At 50.9% G+C, this 20,595-nt stretch overlaps 9 protein-coding genes across 9 annotated transcripts; 3 read left to right on the top strand and 6 right to left on the bottom strand.

Moving 5' to 3' along the window:
- Positions 1-170: 170 nt before the first annotated feature.
- IAR55_000734 (uncharacterized protein) lies at positions 171-1,502 on the bottom strand (the record flags this gene model as incomplete). The annotated part of the gene is made up of 1 exon (XM_066943868.1): positions 171-1,502. The coding sequence occupies one exon, from the start codon at positions 1,500-1,502 to the stop codon at positions 171-173; it is 1,332 nt and encodes a 443-aa protein (XP_066805069.1).
- Positions 1,503-2,593: 1,091 nt separating this feature from the next.
- On the bottom strand, positions 2,594-3,802 carry IAR55_000733 (uncharacterized protein; the record flags this gene model as incomplete). Its single annotated transcript, XM_066943867.1, has 1 exon — positions 2,594-3,802. The coding sequence occupies one exon, from the start codon at positions 3,800-3,802 to the stop codon at positions 2,594-2,596; it is 1,209 nt and encodes a 402-aa protein (XP_066805068.1).
- A 715-nt stretch (positions 3,803-4,517) lies between these two features.
- On the bottom strand, positions 4,518-6,592 carry IAR55_000732 (uncharacterized protein; the record flags this gene model as incomplete). The annotated part of the gene is made up of 7 exons (XM_066943866.1): positions 4,518-4,789; positions 4,866-5,313; positions 5,378-5,656; positions 5,722-5,792; positions 5,877-6,283; positions 6,396-6,451; positions 6,521-6,592. 7 exons carry the CDS (start codon positions 6,590-6,592, stop codon positions 4,518-4,520), a joined length of 1,605 nt encoding a protein of 534 aa, XP_066805067.1.
- A 255-nt stretch (positions 6,593-6,847) lies between these two features.
- Positions 6,848-8,739, bottom strand: IAR55_000731 (phosphopyruvate hydratase; the record flags this gene model as incomplete). The annotated part of the gene is made up of 10 exons (XM_066943865.1): positions 6,848-6,935; positions 6,999-7,023; positions 7,080-7,123; positions 7,186-7,290; positions 7,341-7,378; positions 7,431-7,676; positions 7,736-7,911; positions 7,962-8,196; positions 8,262-8,458; positions 8,517-8,739. The coding sequence occupies 10 exons, from the start codon at positions 8,737-8,739 to the stop codon at positions 6,848-6,850; spliced, it is 1,377 nt and encodes a 458-aa protein (XP_066805066.1).
- Positions 8,740-9,871: 1,132 nt separating this feature from the next.
- Positions 9,872-10,444, top strand: IAR55_000730 (uncharacterized protein; the record flags this gene model as incomplete). Its single annotated transcript, XM_066943864.1, has 1 exon — positions 9,872-10,444. One exon carries the CDS (start codon positions 9,872-9,874, stop codon positions 10,442-10,444), a length of 573 nt encoding a protein of 190 aa, XP_066805065.1.
- An 868-nt stretch (positions 10,445-11,312) lies between these two features.
- On the top strand, positions 11,313-13,181 carry IAR55_000729 (uncharacterized protein; the record flags this gene model as incomplete). The annotated part of the gene is made up of 12 exons (XM_066943863.1): positions 11,313-11,518; positions 11,625-11,723; positions 11,798-11,861; positions 11,923-12,013; positions 12,088-12,161; positions 12,211-12,256; positions 12,309-12,349; positions 12,407-12,548; positions 12,739-12,859; positions 12,926-12,952; positions 13,009-13,075; positions 13,131-13,181. The coding sequence occupies 12 exons, from the start codon at positions 11,313-11,315 to the stop codon at positions 13,179-13,181; spliced, it is 1,029 nt and encodes a 342-aa protein (XP_066805064.1).
- A 630-nt stretch (positions 13,182-13,811) lies between these two features.
- IAR55_000728 (uncharacterized protein) lies at positions 13,812-15,183 on the bottom strand (the record flags this gene model as incomplete). The annotated part of the gene is made up of 3 exons (XM_066943862.1): positions 13,812-14,203; positions 14,655-14,864; positions 14,925-15,183. 3 exons carry the CDS (start codon positions 15,181-15,183, stop codon positions 13,812-13,814), a joined length of 861 nt encoding a protein of 286 aa, XP_066805063.1.
- A 463-nt stretch (positions 15,184-15,646) lies between these two features.
- IAR55_000727 (uncharacterized protein) lies at positions 15,647-17,837 on the top strand (the record flags this gene model as incomplete). Its single annotated transcript, XM_066943861.1, has 10 exons — positions 15,647-15,898; positions 15,953-16,449; positions 16,505-16,562; positions 16,623-16,869; positions 16,942-17,028; positions 17,084-17,186; positions 17,238-17,340; positions 17,404-17,461; positions 17,559-17,669; positions 17,728-17,837. The coding sequence occupies 10 exons, from the start codon at positions 15,647-15,649 to the stop codon at positions 17,835-17,837; spliced, it is 1,626 nt and encodes a 541-aa protein (XP_066805062.1).
- A 1,236-nt stretch (positions 17,838-19,073) lies between these two features.
- IAR55_000726 (uncharacterized protein) lies at positions 19,074-19,778 on the bottom strand (the record flags this gene model as incomplete). The annotated part of the gene is made up of 1 exon (XM_066943860.1): positions 19,074-19,778. The coding sequence occupies one exon, from the start codon at positions 19,776-19,778 to the stop codon at positions 19,074-19,076; it is 705 nt and encodes a 234-aa protein (XP_066805061.1).
- Positions 19,779-20,595: the final 817 nt, after the last annotated feature.

The following is a 20,595-nucleotide window of genomic DNA, read 5'->3' as shown; positions in this document are numbered from 1 at the left end:
AAGACACAGAGGATCATTTCAAGGTACGACAGATTCACAAAGGACCTCGAATCATTCAGGAAACCGCAGAATGCACAGGATTACCAACGTGCCGTCTAACGGATACCAACAACAGAGCAGTTTCATCTGTGATGCACGATCTGTCCCCATTCTTACCTGGGAAAATATCTTCAGAACATGTACTGCCGCTGTTCAGTCTCACCTGCTCCACCACCCCACGACTGCTGCCCTCCGAATCCATTGGTCAGTGGCGCTCCAGTGGCTGGTGTAGTACCTTGTTGAAAGGTATTCTGTCCATGATTGCTGAATTGTGGCGGAGCTCCCGGATAGAAGCCTGAAGATCCGCCTGGGTACTGGCTGTAAGGTGAGCCTGAGTAGTAGCTGGAAGCTCCTCCTTCAGAATACCAAGGATTCGGTCCTTCTGTGTATGCCGAAAGATGTGGGTTGGTCGGATTCTGACCATTCGAGGTCCAACGACTGGAGTACACTCGGTCAACGGGCGACATGGCGGAGTGACCCCCTCCGTAGCCTGTCGGATCAAGGCCATAAATATAAGGAGGCGGGGGACCGTAGTTGTGACTGAAATTGGGATTCGAGATATACGGCCCAATGGTATGGGGTTGGAGTGGGAACGCATCGGGATTGTGCCGGAACGTGGTGTATGCGGTAGTCTGGCGAGTTCCTATGAACGCGCGTACGAGTACACGCAGAGATTGAGATACCGCTATAAGCAGAACGTTCATGAAAGTCAGGGAGGGGAGATACGTACCATCAGCGGCGACAGTCGTTGTAGGCCCAAAATCGTCCCAATATCTATCCGCTTGGTCCAGAGTCATCTCACCGCTATCAATGGCCGATATACCCTCTATCAACCTAATATTTTTGCGCAAATTGTCCGCAAGATCGCCAATGGCAGTGTTGAATTTACTAGACTTGTCAATGAGTTCAGATTGTCTCACTCTCTCTTTCCGCCTGAATCGCTCTTCAATCTCTTCCCACGATTTACGGGCGTCGAGCACCCTACGAGAGAGTTCGCTTCGTTGTGCCGTGTTATCGGTCAGATGGCTTCGTAAATGTTCTTTCATCATATCTCCAATGGATGTGTTCACCCCAGACGGCGTCATCACTCTGCTTCTCAGGATCCTACTAAAGTCGACCTGCTCCTCAGTGCTGGTGCCCGTATTCGTGCCAGTCGCCGAGGTCTGGGTCGCCGTGCCTCCGTTTCCGGCAGGATTGCTGCGAGCAGTTGTCTGAGGAAGACTGAAGCAGGGAGTGGGATTGGTAGGTGTTATAGGATGACTGGAGGGTGGCACAAAGTAGCTTCGCGGGGGAACACCAGGTTGACTGCCATAACCTCCGCCGTAAGGATGTCCATAACCATTCCCGTATCCATTGCCATGCCCACTCCCGTAGGCAGGTCCGAAGCCATTGGGGTGGACAGTCCTCAATGTTGGCCGCCCAGGGGGTGAGGCGAATCTACTTGAACCTGTGAAGTCACTCATGACGGAGGATAATTTACTCAATCGAGTAGCGCTTTCCGAATAGCACAGGATTGAATCGAAGCTCAGACTCCGTAGAGGGGTCGGGCACTGTGCGTTCAGATGGAAACGGTCGTGTTGTGAGGTTGAACGGTCGTGTGTAGTGTGAATATGTGGTGCTGGGCGTAAGTGTTGAGTTCAAAGCTGGGAGATGTACTGTATGAGGTGTTGCGAATATCTTGAACAGTGAACAAAGTGGAAATCAAAGAGGTGGCGGAAGACGAGAAAGGTCGTATCATCCTCGTACGCTACGGCGCTATAAGGGAAGCGCGAGTTGGTCGTTTCATGTCTGTGACATTCACGAGTGGAGCATGAAAGGTATGTCAGCTACTTTTCGTATAACTTGCCTACTTCACCTTTTCATCGAGCGAGCGATCCTTTTTTTCATGTGATGAGAGCCAAGATGAAAAGTGTAGTTCTGTGACTGCCAAGTCAAATCCGAACAACGTATGAGGTGTGCTGAATCAACTGGCATTCTGTACTCAGTGACAGGACAAGACCCAAACCGCTTTGCTAAGTCGTAATATTGATCGAGGCGCGGACAACAAAAGCCTTGCTGTGTATGTGGCGAAACGACTCGGGGCATCTGGAGTCGACCACAAGACCAGCCAGATGAGAGCAGTGAGTGTTCTACTGTAACTTATGATCACCGGTTCATCGCTCACGTATCACTTCTAAGTACCTATAACCTATGTACACTATATTTTCTATGTTATTCACACGTCTGAATGCTACCCGTTCGCTGACTCATTTGTCATGTCGCCAATCATCGCGACTCGATCAGATAGTTGAGTTCCGCGTTCGTCGCGTCTTGCTCATGAGCTGGTCCCAAGGCGAGAATTCTTTCGAACCTACGACAGATGATGTCATCATCATCAGCTCAGGTCAAATTCCGACCGTACGAGCATCGCCTGATCGTGGCTGATGCGTTGAATCTGAGTAGGAAAGGAAGCATCCATGAGAAGGAATGACTCACCGCCCGTTCCAGAACCCTTTGACAAACCGGGATACTTCTCCCATGCCTCTTTCGCCTCGTCCATGGTCAGTTCATCATCTTACAACTTCGATCCCAGATCCGACATGTCCATAGACCGACTCATGGACTTGGATCTGTCCTGATGGATCTTGAAGATCAACGTCGACGCCTCTCTTTCCCTCTTCTGTGCCTCTGTCACCTGGTTCAGGTTTTTCTGGAGCCCTGCGAATTTCCTCATCAGATCCGGATCTCTGGTCTGTTGAACCGAATAGGCCAGATCACCAAAAGCCACCGAAGCTCGTCTCCACTTGTTATCAAAGTCGTTCTTTGCTGTCAGCCAGATGTGCGAGGCAGATGAGATATTGTCGGTGTATCTCTCCGTATCATCTTTGGCAAGAGTGCGCTGTGCCGAGACCCACTGGTTCAAAGCCTCACCGACGGTAGTGGGTCTGTCCCACTTTTCACTGGTGAAATTCGGATTGACGCCCTTGGTCCAAATCGATGGAGATGGGTCCGACTGAGGCGTAGCAGCAGTAGTAGTTGTGGTCTGAGGTGTGCCTCCAGGAGTGGATGGTTGATTAGAGGGAAAATACATGTAAGAGTTCTCACCGACAGGGACCCTGTTCCCATACATGTATCTCGATCCCCAAGGTGGGATCGCACCCTGTGGCATCCCATATGGCTTCTGGGATTGCCGGTATGGGGGCGCCGTCCTAGGTGGTGGGAAACCAGATCCCATGGGAGCTCCATAGGGCAATGACTCGTTATCCTCATCGTCATCCTCAAACAAATGAGCATTCCTACTCAGGTAGGTATCCGTCACGCTTTGTACCGTAGGATGGTTGACATGCAGTCCCAATCGACTGGAGAATTGCTGTGCGACCGCATTCCGGACTGCAAAGGATTGTGCTGATGGAGCGGTGAACGGCGAAGTACCATCCGTACCTCCTACAACGGTCGCGAGACCCTTTCCGAGCAGCACATTCAAATCTGCGCGAGAAGGCTGTGTGATTCCATGTGATCTGAGGAGCTCTTTGCCCACGGGATGTATCGCAATTTTAACTTCAGACGGATCAGGCTGGGAAAAAGGAACTGGCTGAGGTCTATTGAAGAACGAGGCGGGACCGAAAGACGGTTCGGTGAAGGTGGGGTTATAGGATGGGGTGGGCCCGGTCGGCGCAAATCGAGAGAATAAGGATGGTATACCCGTCGCGGTCTGCGTCCCTCCTGTCGGGACGAAGCGCGATGCGGATCTTGGGAATTGAGATGCGAAACTCCGAAAACTCATGTCTGCGAGTTTGTAGTATTGAGTCGACGATACGGTACAGTCAAACGGCGATTGCGGTGACAGTGTCACAGCTTGCGGTTGTGCAGGTATGTATTGTGATGGACCTCTGTGACTTGGGTCAGGATTAGGTGTATGGTGAGCGGCAGCGGGCAACAATGAAATGTGAGGGGATAGTCAGTATATGTAATAAGGAGAGGTGAGAAGGCGAGTGGCGAGGGCGAGTGCTGAATCTGAGGCTCTTTGTCATCTCGCTTAGAAAGACTAGAGAGCACAGTAGCACCTCAAGTGACGACTACAAAGGATCAGCTTTTTCCACTTATCAAAGGGAGATTTGGCGAATCAGCACAGCGAAGTGACGTGAGAGCTATGTCAAGGCGAGCGAAACGAGAGACGTAATGGCAAGAAGGGTATGAGGAGCAAAGGAAGCAGATAGAAGAGAAGACCACCACTACGCGCAACAAGCAGGACGTGAAAGGCTTCTCAGATTGTGAGAATATATCAGAGGATCAGTTGTAAGATAGCTTCGCGTAATCTATCGTACCCCATGGGAGTTCACGAAGACCATAGGCGTGAAACAGTGTCGCCTGTCCACTTTGATGTCATTGTACAGCGATGCTACATTGGGGGTCAACGCTGATCTTCCTGCCGGAGCTGCGAGAGCGAGCGTCACTTAGATCTCACGGTAGCAGACGGAAGCGCCCTCACCCTGACACCTCTATTTCTTCGTGAAGAAGCCCTTCAGTGTACTCTGACCCGTCGCAGGCTTACCCGATGTCTTGGGTTTCGCACTGTTTCCACCTCCAAATGGTTTCTTATCTTCTTTCCCACTTCCGATTGACGCGCTCGACCCTCTCGCCTGCAGTGGCGGTTTGCTTGATGCCACGGACGACGTTTGGGTCTTGGCTTTCGTTTTCGTTTTCGTCTGCGATTCCTCTTCTGTGTCTGATTCACCAGAATACGATTCGTAAACGTAAACGTCTCTAGTGACTGTTGAAACGAGTCAGCATGCTATCAGGAAACATCCCCGGCATTGTGGACGCTAGTGGTGAATGTGATAACTTACCCATATAACCCTTCTCATTCTGAACCGTTTCACTTTTCTTGACCTTTCTCTTCTTCCTGCCACTCTCCCCAGGTTCTCTCTTAACCTTGACCGCAGACTCGTCGTTCCCCTTCTTGCCCTTCTTCGTGCTGGCGGGAGTTTCGTCATCCGACAAGCCCATTTCCATATCCACATCCATGTCCATGCTCATCATAGCTTCCATAGCCGCTTGATCTTCTCGTCGCACCATAGACGATGTAGGTTCAGCTTGGACCTTGTTCGCAGAGCCTTTGGCGGAAGACGAGGCTTTCGTCTGAGGCGTGTTCGAGGTAGTCCCAGCTGGCGTTGTCTCTTCCTCGTCCTCTTCTGTATCGGATTGGATGACTCGTTTCTTGTTCCGTTGCGATGACCCAACTTTCGCAGCCGTCTTCGATGATGAAGCAGATGGGGTAGCTGTCTTGGTCTCGGGCTGTACAAGTGGCTGAATTGAGGTCGTGCAACCCATGTGGCTAACCATGATTGAAATAGCTCACCTTCCTCGCTTCCTCTTTGGCATTTACCTCTGACTTCGTCTCGCTCTTCTTCACTGAGTCTTGTTGCTTCACCTCTTCATTCTTCCCGCTCTTCTTCACCTCTGCCTTCTTTCCACCACCCCAATCCATACCCCCATCTTTCATCGCCTTCTTCTCAGTTCCCATCGGTGCTGTCTTGGTCTTGAACCCTTCTCCCGTGATCGTGCCGTACGTGGCTGGGTCATGGTACTTGGGATGTTGATGCAGTGCGAGATTAGGAATGAGATATTGGGCTGGGTCCTGCGATCGGAAGAGCGAGAATGAGCATGTAATATAGTGTGTGACAAGGAGGGAAGAGGACTCACGTTGACTGGTGAGGGCGCAAGGGCGTAAACATGTATGTTGAGCGAGTCTTCTCGAAAGAGCTTTTTCTTCTCTGTCGACACAAGATTTAGACACACAGCCGATGTTAGTAAGCCAAGAGTACTTTTGAAACAAGGCGCTCGATCAACCGACCCACCTTCCAATCCTTCTTGTCCTACCAGAACCACACCCCATCTATTCACCTCTTCCTTCTCCGGTACATCCTCTCCTTCTCCTCCCTTTATACTGTTTCCATCCAGCCCGCTCCCAGGCCCCGTATCCTCACCCATGAAACCTTTATCGTTCCCCACTTCTTCTTGCGCCAACTCATCATCTTCATCATGTTCCGAATTACCCCCATCTGAGGTCTGGTCCATATCGACAATTCTGACCATCCCTGCGCCTGCGAGACCTCGCAGAGATTGAGTGGCTGTGGGGTTGATAGGTGCTGTTGATGGTGGTGGGATGACAGTTTCGGTGAGTGTCGAGTGGAGGAGTAGGTGACCGGTCAAGAGATATGTTGGAGAGAGGGATGGGTGGGCGGAGAGATGTACGAGGAGGAGACTGGCGACGAACGAATGGTAAGCCTTTCATGCGATCGAAGATGGATAGAATTGAAGTAGTGGTGTATGAGACTTGGAGAATGAGACCCAACAAGGTTATATAGTCAACGTACTTCTTCGCAACGTTGACATGACATCCTATCTCTCTAGAGACGTCCCGATAAGTGACCTGGAACCAGAGGTCAAGGTAAGCAGAAAGTCACTATAATGTCACCATCGCTCCCTACTTCAGACCCACGATCTTCTTCTCGTTCTCTATCCAATGAGTCAGCTTCCTCGTTGCTATCTTCTGTTGTTCTGCCGTCGCCATGATGTTTGAGATACGATAGAAGCATACAAACAAGAATGAGCACCAAAGTCATGTCATGTCGATTGTGCGGTTTCATTGACGCGAGGTGGAGGTGGACATGTTTTCGCAATCTTTCACTATGGACTACGACGATGAGAGGATTACTGGACTACAAAAATTTATGCATCAAGGACGACTTTCTATCGCATGCATGAATTCTTTCACTATCTCATCCAGGACACATGGCCAAGTACTAGTCAAGCTCAAGCACAACATTTACTTGGTGGAGTGGAGCTCAGGAGCGGTGGTACCTCGGGCGAGGCCCTTGGCACCGGCGAAGATGGACTTGCCAGCAAGCTCCTCCCTGTTGAAAGAGTAGAAGGTCAGTGGATGAAGCGAGTGCGAGGGTAATCGTGATCAAGCTTACTCAATTCGGAGAAGTTGGTTGTACTCTGTGATGAGGGTCAGCGCAGTGTCCACATAACGCCATCCTGCTTAGAGGACTTACTCGCAACACGCTCGGATCGACAAGGGGCACCGGTCTTGATCTCACTGTGGCTGGCTTTAGCTATCTGATTCTTAAAAATGCCCTGAGATGCTCCGAAAACACTTACCCAGTCCTGAGAGCAACAGCAAGGTCGGCAATGTAGGTGGACTCGGTCTCACCGGATCGGTGGGAGGTCATCACACCCCAACCGTTAGACTGAGAGAGTTGGACGCTGTGGAAAGATAAGCAGCAACTCGCTGGACGAGCCGATATACCACTTACGCCTGGATGGACTCAGAAACGGTACCGATTTGGTTCACCTGGGATGGCAACATTAGTAACGGCTTGTCTTCGCAGAGATTTCTGACACACTTTAAGAAGAAGGGCGTTACAAGCCTTCTTCTCGATAGCCATCTTGATCCTTCGAGGGTTGGTGACCAAAAGGTCATCACCAACGATCTGGATCTTGGCAGTGGAGTTGTAGTGAGCCCAAGCGTCGAAGTCATCCTCGTGGAAGGGGTCCTCGATGGAGCAGATGTCGTACTTGTCACAGTAAGAGTGGTAGAGGTTGGCAAGCTGTTCACCGGTGAGCCACTTGGAAGGATCCGAGTTGGGGTTCTGCGGGAAAAGACGTCGGGTAAGTGAATGTTCAACAGATCGATGGGAAGAGCGCTCACCTTGAAGTCAAGGTCGTACTTGCCGTCCTTGAAGAACTCGGAAGAGGCGACGTCGAGACCGATCTGGATCTTGCCGGTGTAACCAGCCTGCTTGATAGCCTCGGTGAGGAGGTCGAGGGATTCCTCAGCACCGGAGACGTTGGGGGCGAAACCACCCTCGTCACCGACGTTGGCAGCTGGGAACCAATCAGTTCTAGCTCCGTGTGGAAAAACAGGCTTCACTCACCGTCGATACCGTACTTCTTGGTGATGACCTTCTTCAAGGTGTGGTAAGTCTCGGAGCCGAGCTTGAGAGCCTCAGCGAAAGAAGTTGCGCCAGTGGGGAGGAGCATGAACTCCTGGAAGGCAAGAGCGTTACCGGCGTGAGAACCGCCGTTGATGACGTTGAAGGCAGGGACGGGAAGGACGTAAGGCTCAGAGACACCGGCGAGGCCAGCGAGGTAAGCGTAGAGGGGAAGACCCTACGCGGATAACGGATCGAGGTATGTCAGCTGGCCAGCCGAGTGATGCAGCCCTTTCAGCTTACCTTGTCGGCAGCGGCGGCCTCAGAGACAGCCATGGAGACACCGAGGATAGCGTTAGCACCGAGCTTGCCCTTGTTGTCAGTACCGTCGAGCTTGATGAGGAGGTCATCAATCTCCTTCTGGGAGGTGACGGGGAGCTTGGACTCGATGAGAGCGGGGGCGATGATGTCGTTGACGTTGGAAACGGCCTTGGAGACACCTAGTACACCAAGGACAGTCAGCAAAGAGTCGCAGGTATCATTCACCAAGCAGCTCACCCTTGCCCACGTAGGGGGCACCACCATCTCTCAACTCAACGGCCTCGTGGGCACCGGTGGAAGCACCAGAGGGGACTTGGGACCTGTATCGGCCCTTCTCGGTGTGGACATCGACCTCCACAGTAGGGTTACGTATAGTCGTCAATCCATGAAGGACAGGCGAGGGGTGACCAGAAAGAACGGGAAGGACAAAGCAGCGCGGAAGGAAGGTCAACGTTAGCATGCGGACGAGACGATAATGTGGTGAGTCGATGATGGTGTAGTGCTCTGCCGAACGTTCTACTGCCTCGCCTTCGGCAGAGCACAAGCACCGCAGCCCCATTGTGAAAGGTAGCAAAGGGATGGGAACTTATCTCGAGAGTCGAAGATCTGTGTGCAAAAAGATAGAGGTCAGCGGAAGTCCAAGGCAGGCTAAAGAAGGTGAAGGGACATGGGCGCAGCGAGGACAGCAACCGTTCAACATACCTGACGAGCAAAGACTTTGGTGACGACGGACATTTTGTATGGAGTGTTTGCTTGTTTCAACCTACGATAGGAGTGGATGAGATTCAGATGAGAGATGATGGAAGAGCAAAAGGAAGGAAGGGAGTGGAATAAAATGGTGGGGCATATTTCATCACTATTATGTCGTAGCTTGACCACGACTATTCCTCGTTTAAGGGCGGCCGATGATAATTCGTGGTATGGGAAAATAAATAAAACGGATCCCATCACGACACAATTAGGCACACGTTATCGTTCGTCTTTCTCAATAGGCGTGCCGTTACCGCAACTCGTCCCTGTAACTTATACTCTTTGTGATCAGGGTTGCCCGATAGTCCCGCAAAAGAGGATCGTCCTGCGAGTATTCTGCAGCTGGACGAGTGATAAATCGAGAAATACACCTTGGCAATAAGGGACTATGGTCACCCTCAAACGTGCGCAACCAATCATACTGCAGGAGTGGTGAAGTGATCGAGTATTGTCGACTTTACCTGTCGTTTCGGGCTGAATATTCGATGGCTACCTGGTACGACCAGGACTGTCATAGCTAGTCCTTTCATCTTGGTCAAGCACATTGCGATAGGGCCAATCTCTCTATCGCGCGTCTCTCTATCGCGCGCCTCCCGTCAGAGTCGCACTATTCAAGGCCATGACTCAACGACGCAACCACATGCGTTGCATGGCCGCCTCAAGCCAAACTGCCACTCCGCCGGGACGTTGATCTCCTCTGTACATGACGTCACGTCCACTTACACTATTCTCCATCTTCTAAACTGGTCCGCGCTCACATGTAGAATGAGCGACAACAGCTTCTGACACTGAACCATCATAGCCAATTCGTCTAGGGCTCGACAGTCACTACCAATAACACGATGCCTTCTCTCGCGCCTACACCACTGACAGATCTCCGTATCTCCAAACATCAAATACCCGCCATCCACAACTTCCCAAATACATCACTCCATTCGTTCCCTCTGCTGATCTACCGTTCCGTCTTCCCACCGTCTCTCACTGCTCGAGGGGTTGAGACACACCTGACCTCTGTTGGGGTGGTGAAACCCGCATGGCGATATACAATGTACAAGCAACATCATTATCATTCCACGACGCACGAGTTACTCGTTGTAGTCAACGGTTCTGCGAGACTTTGTTTCGGCGGTTCTGCCACGGACGACAACACGGGAAAGATATTGGCCGAAGTGAAGAAAGGAGATGCTATGTTGGTCCCCGCAGGAGTGGGTCATGCTCTGATCCAGGACCTGGAAGGGGGGTTCGAGATGGTCGGAAGTTATCCTGTCGAAGCGGAAAGATGGGATATGTGTACGGGGGAAGAGGGTGAGAAGTCTGGGGAAGAATGGCAAAGAATAAGAGGATTGACGTGGTTCGACAAAGATCCAATCTTCGGTGAGAAAGGTCCTGCTGTCGACGTGGGGAAGAAGCAGTGAGAGGTAGGGTACATGCATACGGCAAGGACGTCAAGCACACCAACATCACCACATGTGTATGTGTCATGTTAAATTAACGACCCGTACCAACGCACTCCTTGATGAAAAGTGACATGCTCCATGCAGAACGATCTCACTTACAAGATGTCTCTACATAACAGACAGGTGGTTAGTAGCGAAGAAGCGGGTGTCACCACGCCCATCCCCGCGGGAAAGGGACTACTGGGTCATGTCTCTCCATACCTCTAATGTCCTGGCCATGCAGTTCCAATGTACATCCACGCTGTGGGACACGGCCGTGAAGCTTGCGCTGTCTTCCCCATCTCCCATCAGGATCACTACCACTATGTCCCGGCCATGCATGAGAGGACACGGAGTCTGGCCGAAAAGTCCGGAAAATACAGATCCACGAGACGAGCACGCCGATATCCACGCAGACAAATGAAAACCCCTTGAATCCAAATAAGGGATCCGGTTACGACGCATCGTTGTAATACCGGATTACAAAAGCTGGGAGATGGGTAGATCAAACTCCCCGATTAGGAAATTACTAATACCAAACAGACGTCGCGCTCGGGTCACAAACCCTGACCATTGGACGAGGCGACGAAAAAAAACAAGAAAAACATGTGTGCTCTCTCTCTCTCTCTCTCTCTCTCTCTCTCTCTCTCTCTCTGTCTTTTCGTTTCCTACATCTCTCATCTCTCCGACTTATACTACTGTGACCTACAGGACATCCTCACATAGACACCTTTGTCTCTCTATCATTGTACAGCTCGAAAAGGCCACGCTCTTTGATCCATACCCACCACCTTGACACTCACTTCCTTTACTACCTAGTCATCTCAACTCTCGCCCAAAATCCAAAATGTTCCCCTTCGACGCTTGGACACCCGGTCCTGGACCCATCTACACCACGCTCACCACTCTCTGGGACGCTTCCGGCATCCCCAAAGCCCCTCTTGAGCTCAAGACATGGGTCCCGGGACAGTCTCCTCTCAGCACTCAGAAGGCGGTCGTCGCTGCCATTGGAACCTATCTCCTCATCATCTTCGGTGGACGGGAGCTCATGAAGTGCGTTTCGCTCCATTCGGAGGCAACAACGCGTCAACCAACGCTCCATGCCTCTTACGGACATCAAAAGACACTGCGTATACTGACGGACAACGCAATCAATTAGGTCTCGACAGCCTTTCAAACTCACCGTCCCCTTCCAGATCCACAACGTTTACCTTACCCTTGGATCTGGTCTTCTTCTCGCGTTGATGATTGAAGAGATGTGAGTTGACGTACCAGCTGAGAAATGCCTATATGAGGACAGGTCCAGCTGATCTAATGTACTCGCCCATACAGTCTCCCTCTGTTCCTCAAGCACGGTTTCTTCTGGTCTATCTGCAATCCTAGGGCTTTCACTCCTGTAAGTTGGGACGCCTTGTGACAACATATTTTTTGATCTGAAGCTCAACAACTTGACACAGCGTTTGGTCACCTACTACATGATCAACTACTACATCAAATACGTTGAACTCATCGACACTGTTTTCCTTGTTCTCAAGAAGAAGCCTCTTGGTGAGTACGGTATCTCGGTCGAGGAACCGCCTATAGCTGAGGAAAGGCCAATGCTGACAGGTAGTCTGACTTAGCTTTCCTTCACGTCTTCCACCACGCTGCTACCGCTATCTTGTGCTACACTCAGCTCCAAGGCGAGACCTCTGTCGTGGGTGTTCCTCCACTGGCCTGCATATCAGCCACTGACCCTCGAATAGCAATGGGTCGTCATCACTCTCAACCTCCTCGTTCACGTCATCATGTGTGAGTATTTAGCCGCGTGTCGAACAGGACACCAGACTGATATCCTTTGCAGACTACTACTACTACGCGACCGCTGGCGGTGCCAAGATCTGGGTTTGTCCATTTCATAGTCATTTTTGTTGTTCCGCTAATTGATGCGACGATCCACAGTGGAAGAAGTATCTCACAACCATGCAGATCACTCAATTCGTCATCGACCTTTTCATCGTCTACTTTGCCAGCACGTTTCTCTTCTCCTACCGTTTCACGCACAACCAGTACCCGCGTCTCTCGCTCCCTATTTCACCCTCCAGTAGGGCTATTCCTTAACAAGCACAACTATGAAATCTACCTCACTACACCTTCCTTGGCCAAGTCGACGGTCTTTGACATAGATCCCACTCCTCATTCCTTGCGCTTCCTCTTTCTATACCCTTTCCCCTCCCCCAAATCTGGTTGTGCCGAGGGTGCCGCGCTGACCAAAGCTGCTTCGGTCTTCTTAGCTTGGAACCACTTCGCGACCACCTACACCAGCCTTCCTGCTGTCGGCGACTGTGCCGGTAGTGAAGGTGCTGCCCTTTTCGGGTGTGGTCTTTTGACCAGCTACTTGTTCTTGTTCATCGCGTAAGTGAGACCTTAGTGTGAGAAGACATTCTGAGAAGCTCTCAGCTGACTTCGATTTCGTTTCAGCTTCTACAAGGCCACCTACAAGAAGGTGTAAGTCTGCGCTCCTCAATCCATAGACGTCTTCGACTTACATCGTGTTTTCGCAGCGCTGCTAAAGCCAAGGCCGCTAAAGCTAACGGTCTCGCCGAGGTCCGAGGTTCTTCCAAGTCGAAGGTTAGCTATGTCGCGGTGTCTGAAATGAGCCTGCCAGCTGATAGTGAAGTAGTAGGTCGTGGTGCAAAACAGAAGAGGAACGACGGTGGTGACCGAGGTGGCGTAGGGCATGAGAATATGGGAAAGTCGGATATGATGGAGCATGGAACAGTATGAACGGCACAATGGTGCGCAACGGAAGCAAGGCGAGTTACCAGTGGATGTGAGATTTGAGGCCGAATCGAATGACCGAGTGGGAAGCTATGTGGAGGTGAGACAAGAGCGAAGACGGCAAAGGAGCTGTATAACAACCAACTTCATCTATTCACAAACGTCAGGGTTCCTCATCCTCGAGGCAAAGTCGATAGATAGATATACCACACAACATTTTCCGCCATTTCTATATAAGACACCAAGCACAAAAGAACGTTCTTTTCAATCATGTTTTGTTTCTTCTCGAAAGTAATCACCATTGGTCATGCAGCATTCCACGCATATGAGTGATCAATCGCGGTACAAGTTTCGTGGAGCGAACCCCGTCAGCTAATGCGAACAATCATCGTTCCGGATGTTGCAAACAAAGTGCAGTCGTGTTCTTAAGATGGCGTACAGACTCACATGAAGAAATGCATGGGAGTCCAATACTCAAGGAATATGGTTTCCTGCATCGAGCTCATTTATTGTCCGCGAAGCGCCTCGTCATATACTGCTGCCCTGGCCACTGAGTACTCCTTCACCGTCTCCCGCTCTGATCCGCCTACTCTGGCTTTGTGATTTTGGGACTCGGACTTGGACTCCTCCTCAATGCTCCTGCCGTCCCCGCTGCGAGCTGTGCGAAATTCGGCGTACGTGGTGGCTCCGACGCCTCCAATCCTCCACCACTCCCATTGCTATTGCCGTTCCCACCGCTCAAAGGGAATTTCTCACTTCTCGAACCACCTCCACCACCGCTACTGCCTCCCAACATACTGCCTTCTAGTTCTATCGCATCGTTAATCATGAATTGCCACCAGGCAATCGTGATGGGTATCGTCGCTGCGTGCCATAACGAATGGGCATCTACCAATCTGAACAACGGCGAAAAGTCAAATAACTCCAGACTCATCGCGAGACTTGTGAGGAACACCAATGATAAGGGTGTGAAAGCCTCTTTCGGATTTGGCGAAGAGTAAGGCTCGTGGGGGGGATAGGGTCTCGGGAAAGAGATTATACGTCCGAGTACGGAAAAGGTCGGTAAGCGTATCCTGAAAGAGAGGGACCAGGTGATCCATAGGACGTTATGTACCAATGCGAGGACGAGGTTGAACGCCGTGTGATAGCCGTAGGGGAAGGCGTGACGGGGAAGGAGAGGAGATAGGTGAAGTGGGAAAGGACGAGAAAGGCGATACTGGCACTAACGGGGATAAGGAGTCGTGTGGAAGATAGGGGAGTTTGGAGATGGAAGATCCGGATGATGGTGTACAGGAGTGTGAAGGCGATGGTTAACGTGGCGGAGAAGTAGTCAAGTCGTTCAGTCGTAGGTGTGTCTGTGATCAAACAACACACCCGAGAGATGGTCAACTTGGGTCCTAGAACCGTTCGCACCACTACTGGCGCTCACCTCTTCCATGGAAGACACTACTCCATACCCAAGTGTTCACCTGCACCCAGCCCAAGGCCACCAACCACGGTTTCATCCTGTTCTCGTCTCTCACTCTCCTCTTCAGATCCTGTAAGCCCTTCAAGTTCACCCAGAGATTACCGAGCGACATGAGGATCGAGAATGGTTCTTGAAAAGGCCCAAATCGGTAGAACGCCCATTTTCCATAAACTTGACGTGATGTTACTTGGATCAGCAAAGGGGATCAATGGTGGCACTTCACCCACTCACACTGATGAAACCTGCTTCCGGGCCTGATGTTGTCCGTGAAACTGTGCGTGCATTCATACGCGCAGTTCTCTGCACAGGTCCATCCGAACGCTCTCAGATAGGCGGGGATAGGGGGTTGAGAGGGATCGCAATATGTCAACTGACAACCTTTGAGACAATGCTGGAAGGTCGGGTTTCGGTCGCCTGACGAAGCTAGGATGAGGGGGAGGAAGAGGAGGATGGTGAGGGTGAGAAGTATGGGCAGGGAGGGACGGAACATTATGGGCGTCGTGTGTCGTCCTGGAGACTTCGAGTCAACGTCCCTGTACCATCAATCTACTTGGTCGATCTCATTCGCCCAGGTGTGACTGCACAACGAAGCTGATGTCGAAGAGGAGGAATGCGAGCTGGTCCTGGAAAGGAAAGTGACAAACCTGAGAACCCAACGCGTCGACCTCCACCTTGGCGGGAAAGCCAGATTACAAAATCAGATTACAAACCCATCTCTAATGCTGTCGTAATGGAACGGAAATACTCCCGCTAATCAAGCGATAACGATCGATCCCTTTGCCTCCACATTGCCGCCTGACTGGATTTGTTGTCGTCAAAGGTAACTTATCATTCGATTGAATTTCCAACTTGACCCTCTGCCTGAGCAGCAAGACATCAGCATGTCTTGAGCAGAACAAAGTGTCTCGTACACCCATCGCTTGTCTTTCACGAAAAAGTCAGCCGACCCCATCATGTCACCGAAAATCAAGACGAGGACTCCAGCCATGGAGGCCGGTGGAGGTTCGCGTCGTTCGAGCCTGTCCGGCGACGATGGTGACGAGCTGGTCATGAGGACGGGACCACCGATAGACCCTCTCGAGGGCGGAGCTGTAGCTGGTGGCCCACACGAAGAGCAGGAGACGTTGCTGGGCAGAGGGATAGCACCCTTGAAGCTCGATGAGACGGTGGGACCTAGGGGGAGAGTTGAGATACTTGGATATGCTGTGAGTGGTGCAGTCGATACAATTGCTATGGTTCTCGAAATAATCTTTCTCTAGTTCCCAAAACCGTTTTTGTACTTGATATCTCTCCCACCATTGATAATACTGCTCAACATCATCCTCTCATACCTGTTCCCCGTACGACCATTCCTTCTCCGCCCGCTCCTCTCCAACGGCACGCACTCCTTCCATCCTACCACGCTCCTGATATCATTGGACGGGTTCCGGCCTTCCTATCTCGATTCACACCCGCATCTCCTCTCCAGCATCTTAGCACTAGCTACATCGACGCACGGACTCCGAGCCGAATCCATGCAACCTGTCTTCCCTTCTCTCACTTTCCCGAATCACTGGGCATTGATGACCGGCCTGTATCCGGAAAGTCATGGGATCATAGCCAATGATTTCTGGGATCCCCAGGCTTTCGGGGAGGGGAAAGGAGGTCATTTCAAGTATACTGATAGTGAGAAAAGCTGGCATAGCGAGTGGTGGTGGGGAGAACCGATCTGGAGCGTAGTGGAGAAAGTGGGACGCAAGTCTGCTGTCAGCATGTGGTGAGTGTTACCGACAAAGGCCAAGCAGGGTCACAGGCTTATGCGCTCGAGGTAGGCCAGGACCTCCAGTGACTATGGCTGGACGGTCACCTAGCTATTTTGTGCCGTACCGCGTGAGTATCAGCGGCTGTATACTTGTTTGACGTCTTGTCTGATCATTGACTGCTACGCAGAACCTTGACCCCACAGCAAAGCTCAATCAGATATTCGAGTGGCTCGACCTCTCATTGACTGACCGACCAGAATTCATTGCTTCTTACTTCCCGGACATAGATCAGGCTGGCCATCAAGGAGGGCCCGATTCTGCGGAGGTGAACAAGAGTCTGGGTGTTATCGACGAAATCATCGGGGGTCTCGTCACCGGATTGGCACAGAGGAATTTGACGGAATTGGTAGATGCGATCATTGTTTCAGATCACGGTAAGCAGAATCTGCACACTGCACTAGGACACGTTGCGCGAGCATGCTTGATCCCTGATACTATTACATAAGGCATGGCAAGCACAAGCAACGAGAGGATCATCTACCTCGACGATATTCTCGGGCAGGATGGATTCGATGCCATCGAACACAAAGATGGTCAGTTGATGTAAGATGTCTGCGCCAAAATGGACTGAACTGATGTACTTCGCAGGATGGCCATCGGTTGGCTTGCGTTTCAAACATGGGGCGGACGTCGATCTGTACTTGATCAAGCTGCTCGAAGCTGCTGACAAGTCAAACGGGACTTTTGCCGTGTAAGTACTCAGATCAGACCTTTGACAACGGTTGCTGACACATCTCGTCAGCTACACCCACGAGACCATGCCGGAGCGATGGCACTTCAGTCACGGACATCGGATAGCCCCCATATACATTGTGCCACATCTAGGGTGGGCGATCTCAGATCATGTGAGTACCGGTCATGCGCGAGGAGAATCATTGAAGATTGACGCCAGACGCCAACGCCGTTAGCACGAGCACGAGGTCATCCATGAGGGAGATTATCGACCAAAAGGCAACCACGGCTACGGTATGTTCGCGAATCTTCCGCGTCTCTCAGAGCGACTGACAGCAGGGTGATTCACTGAGACCTCCACATGAAATTCAATTGCTGACGTGTAGCTCAGACAATATATTTCCCGAGATGCAAGCTGTCTTCTTCGCTCATGGTCCCTTCGCCAAAGCGTTGAAAACCGCTTCGAAGGGGTTCGTTTCCGTTGACCCACCCATACTAGAAGGTGAGTTTGCCCCTCCAGGTGGACGTCGGGACGGCTCTGACCCATGCGCCTCCTTTAGGCTTTAGAAATCTGGAGATCTTCTCGCTGGTGATGAGATTACAAGGTTTGACAAAGGTCGAACCGCCACATAATGGGACATTGGGATTTTGGGATACGTATTTATCGTAGTTGGACATTTAGAAGGACGCTCGATAGCCTCTCGACGACATGGACTGCTTGCGTCGTCAAAAGCCCTGAAATCAACATTGAAAGTGTAGCGCAAACAAGGGGACTGTATCGTCTCGACGCGAGAAGACCGTTTGAAAGCAGTTGGGATACGAACATGTGAGTCACTGTCCCAGAAATAACGTCTGCATCGAAAGGATGCATCGCACTGTACATTCAAAGACTATCTTTACAGACAGTTGCACAATGTGTACGATCCGACCTTCAATTTCCTTTCATGATGTCATCTTCCCCTATGATTTCTTACCTTCTGTTCAATACCAAAAAGAAACAACAGATAAGGCGAGGCAAGGGAAGGAAGTATCCGAAATGATATTCCTCAAGAAACATATGTATACTGATGCGTTCAACTTCCAACTTTGTTACGATTGCGATGACGTCCTGCGGTGACATCTCGTAGTGACGTCTGGTTGTGCTTGCGAGGACCATGTTCTTGAAGCCCAAAACAAGCACCTAGTGTTTGGGCAAAATGAGAATACCAGTGACACTGACAGTACGATAGGATGTATGTTGCAACATGAGGTACTTTGTCTGCAAGGGTCGCAGATGCACGCAAGGACTGATATGGTGCCATTGACCCCTGTCTTCTCGTGACATAATCGACCTGCAAGATTGGGTGTGAGCGACAAAGGAAATGAGGAGGCGGGGCATCCCCTACTGTATTTCCGGCTCTCAGAGTGACTCAAGTGACTGGAAGTGTCTCCAAGCTTCGACTACATTGGGCACCCTTTCTCCTTGGCCAGATGTTTTCGAAGTAGGTGTACGTCAGATGCGTGTTCAAAGGCACCTGATTAAGTCCGGCTTCGAATATCGTGGAGACTGTACCGCCCCTCTATGGTGCCGGAAGGGGACGGGAATTTAAGTTCTTAGGCTCTCCGCCTGTTTGAGGAATGGCACCCAGCACATAGAATGTGCTCAGTGAGCCCTCAGCATATACCTGTGTGACACTGTAAGCGTAACGAATGATCGCATCCGGTGGTGGGGTGAAGGTCGCGCAGAGAAAGCAATCATCAAGCTTCACGGCCGAGCGAGGCGCGTGACCGAGGCATGTCTCGCTCTACCAAATAGATGATGCTGCATACTCGAGCTCCCTTTGTTTACTTGCCCTCCTCTGAAACCTTTCTTTGCCTCACCTCCTTACGATGTGGTGATCATCAACTCTTTGACCTCTAGCATGCCTCAGCGGCTCCCATGAGAATACTGAGGGAGTGGCACATTCCGAAAAACCGTGTGCTCCCAATCTTTACAAGTTGGAGGATGGCTCTGTCGAAAGTCCATGACAAGACTGCTCAACCCGGGCTTTTTGTCCTTTTGATTCTCCTGGTTTTTCTCCAAGGCTCTCGATAGAGTTTCGGGGTCTTTGATCGTGACAGGATCATATCGGAAGGACACCTGACTGACCACCAGATCGTCTGCCAATGAAGGGTAATTGCCACCCACCAAGAGGTGGGACACAAGCTCGGCGGTGACTGTGCTTTCTGCCGGCTCCCAACTCCACAGTCCCCGTCCATAGTCGTTGACAGAAGTTCCTCCAAAGTGCGCATTCGATTTGGTCAAAGATGTGATCTTCGCATGAGTGCGGACCACGGCAAGGGCTGTATACCCTCGTAGATCATCGGGAAACCACAGTTGTCCCTGCCGGAACGCGTCTCTCTGATGATCATAGAGAGCGGTGCTCAGCCCTTGTCTGACGGGCCTATCTGGTTCAGACAACATGTGAAGGTCAGGCTCCTGTTTGATCTCGAAATCAATATGTTTGAGACATTCCACGTAGCTCCCTTGGAGGTCGGTACCGTTCGTGATGACCCCGAACTTTTTCCGAGTCTGACAGGTCGTTCCGTCATCAGACCTGAGGGTCTCAAATTTCGTTTCAGACATGTCCATGATATGAATGATGGTCACTACCAGAATAATGCCCAGTTCGCAGATTTGTTGAATTTGATGATTTGGGAGAATAGAGCTTAATTCACTCAGCTCGTAAGCTGAGATACAGTCGCAAGTATCATCGCTCGTCATTCGATCAGAGCTTATGACCTCAGAGTTGTGTGCTCCTTTGTAGTGGTAAGTCTTCTGATGCTGTCGAGGGGTAATGCTTTGGAGCAGGCCGCAAAGGAAGAACTAAATTGAAATATGAAACAGTAAAAAAAGCAGGAAGTACAATATCCCAAAGGACTCGATATGGTCAGAAGGAAGGTTGGAAGACAGAATAGAGTGGCCAGTGAAGTTATTGAAGAGATGTCCGCAACCATGACGTCTGTTCTGAGCTTCCAAGTCTGAAATCTTTGACAGCATTCGTGGCAACGGCTTACAAGACGACAGACTTGCCCGCGACGAGTACAGGATTTACAGTATCAGTATCTTGAATCGCCCGACCCAGGGTTTGCTGTCAGCGACAAGAGTGATGTCACCCACCGGTTTCCGAACAGACTGATTTTTGGATCGTGAGTCGGGCTGGCAGTTAACGATCACGATGACGGTGGATATATATCAAAGAATGACCCAAAAGGGACTGTACCATAGAAGAAGCGAAGATGGAGGAATGATACTGCTTTGTCATAAATTGCGATCAAGTAAGATCGAGCTATAGTGTCGTGTCTCGGACGACATTGTCAAATGATGTCAACCTTGTTCGCTCTATTTTCTCGAAGGTGAGCCTTGTCGATCAAGATGATATGCACGAAAACAAAGGTGTCATGTAAGC

The sequence above is a fragment of the Kwoniella newhampshirensis genome, chromosome 2 (assembly GCF_039105145.1).
Source record: "Kwoniella newhampshirensis strain CBS 13917 chromosome 2, whole genome shotgun sequence".
Taxonomy (NCBI): domain Eukaryota; kingdom Fungi; phylum Basidiomycota; class Tremellomycetes; order Tremellales; family Cryptococcaceae; genus Kwoniella; species Kwoniella newhampshirensis.
Note: the sequence above shows the minus strand (reverse complement) of the source record. Positions and strands in the feature narration are given on the sequence as shown.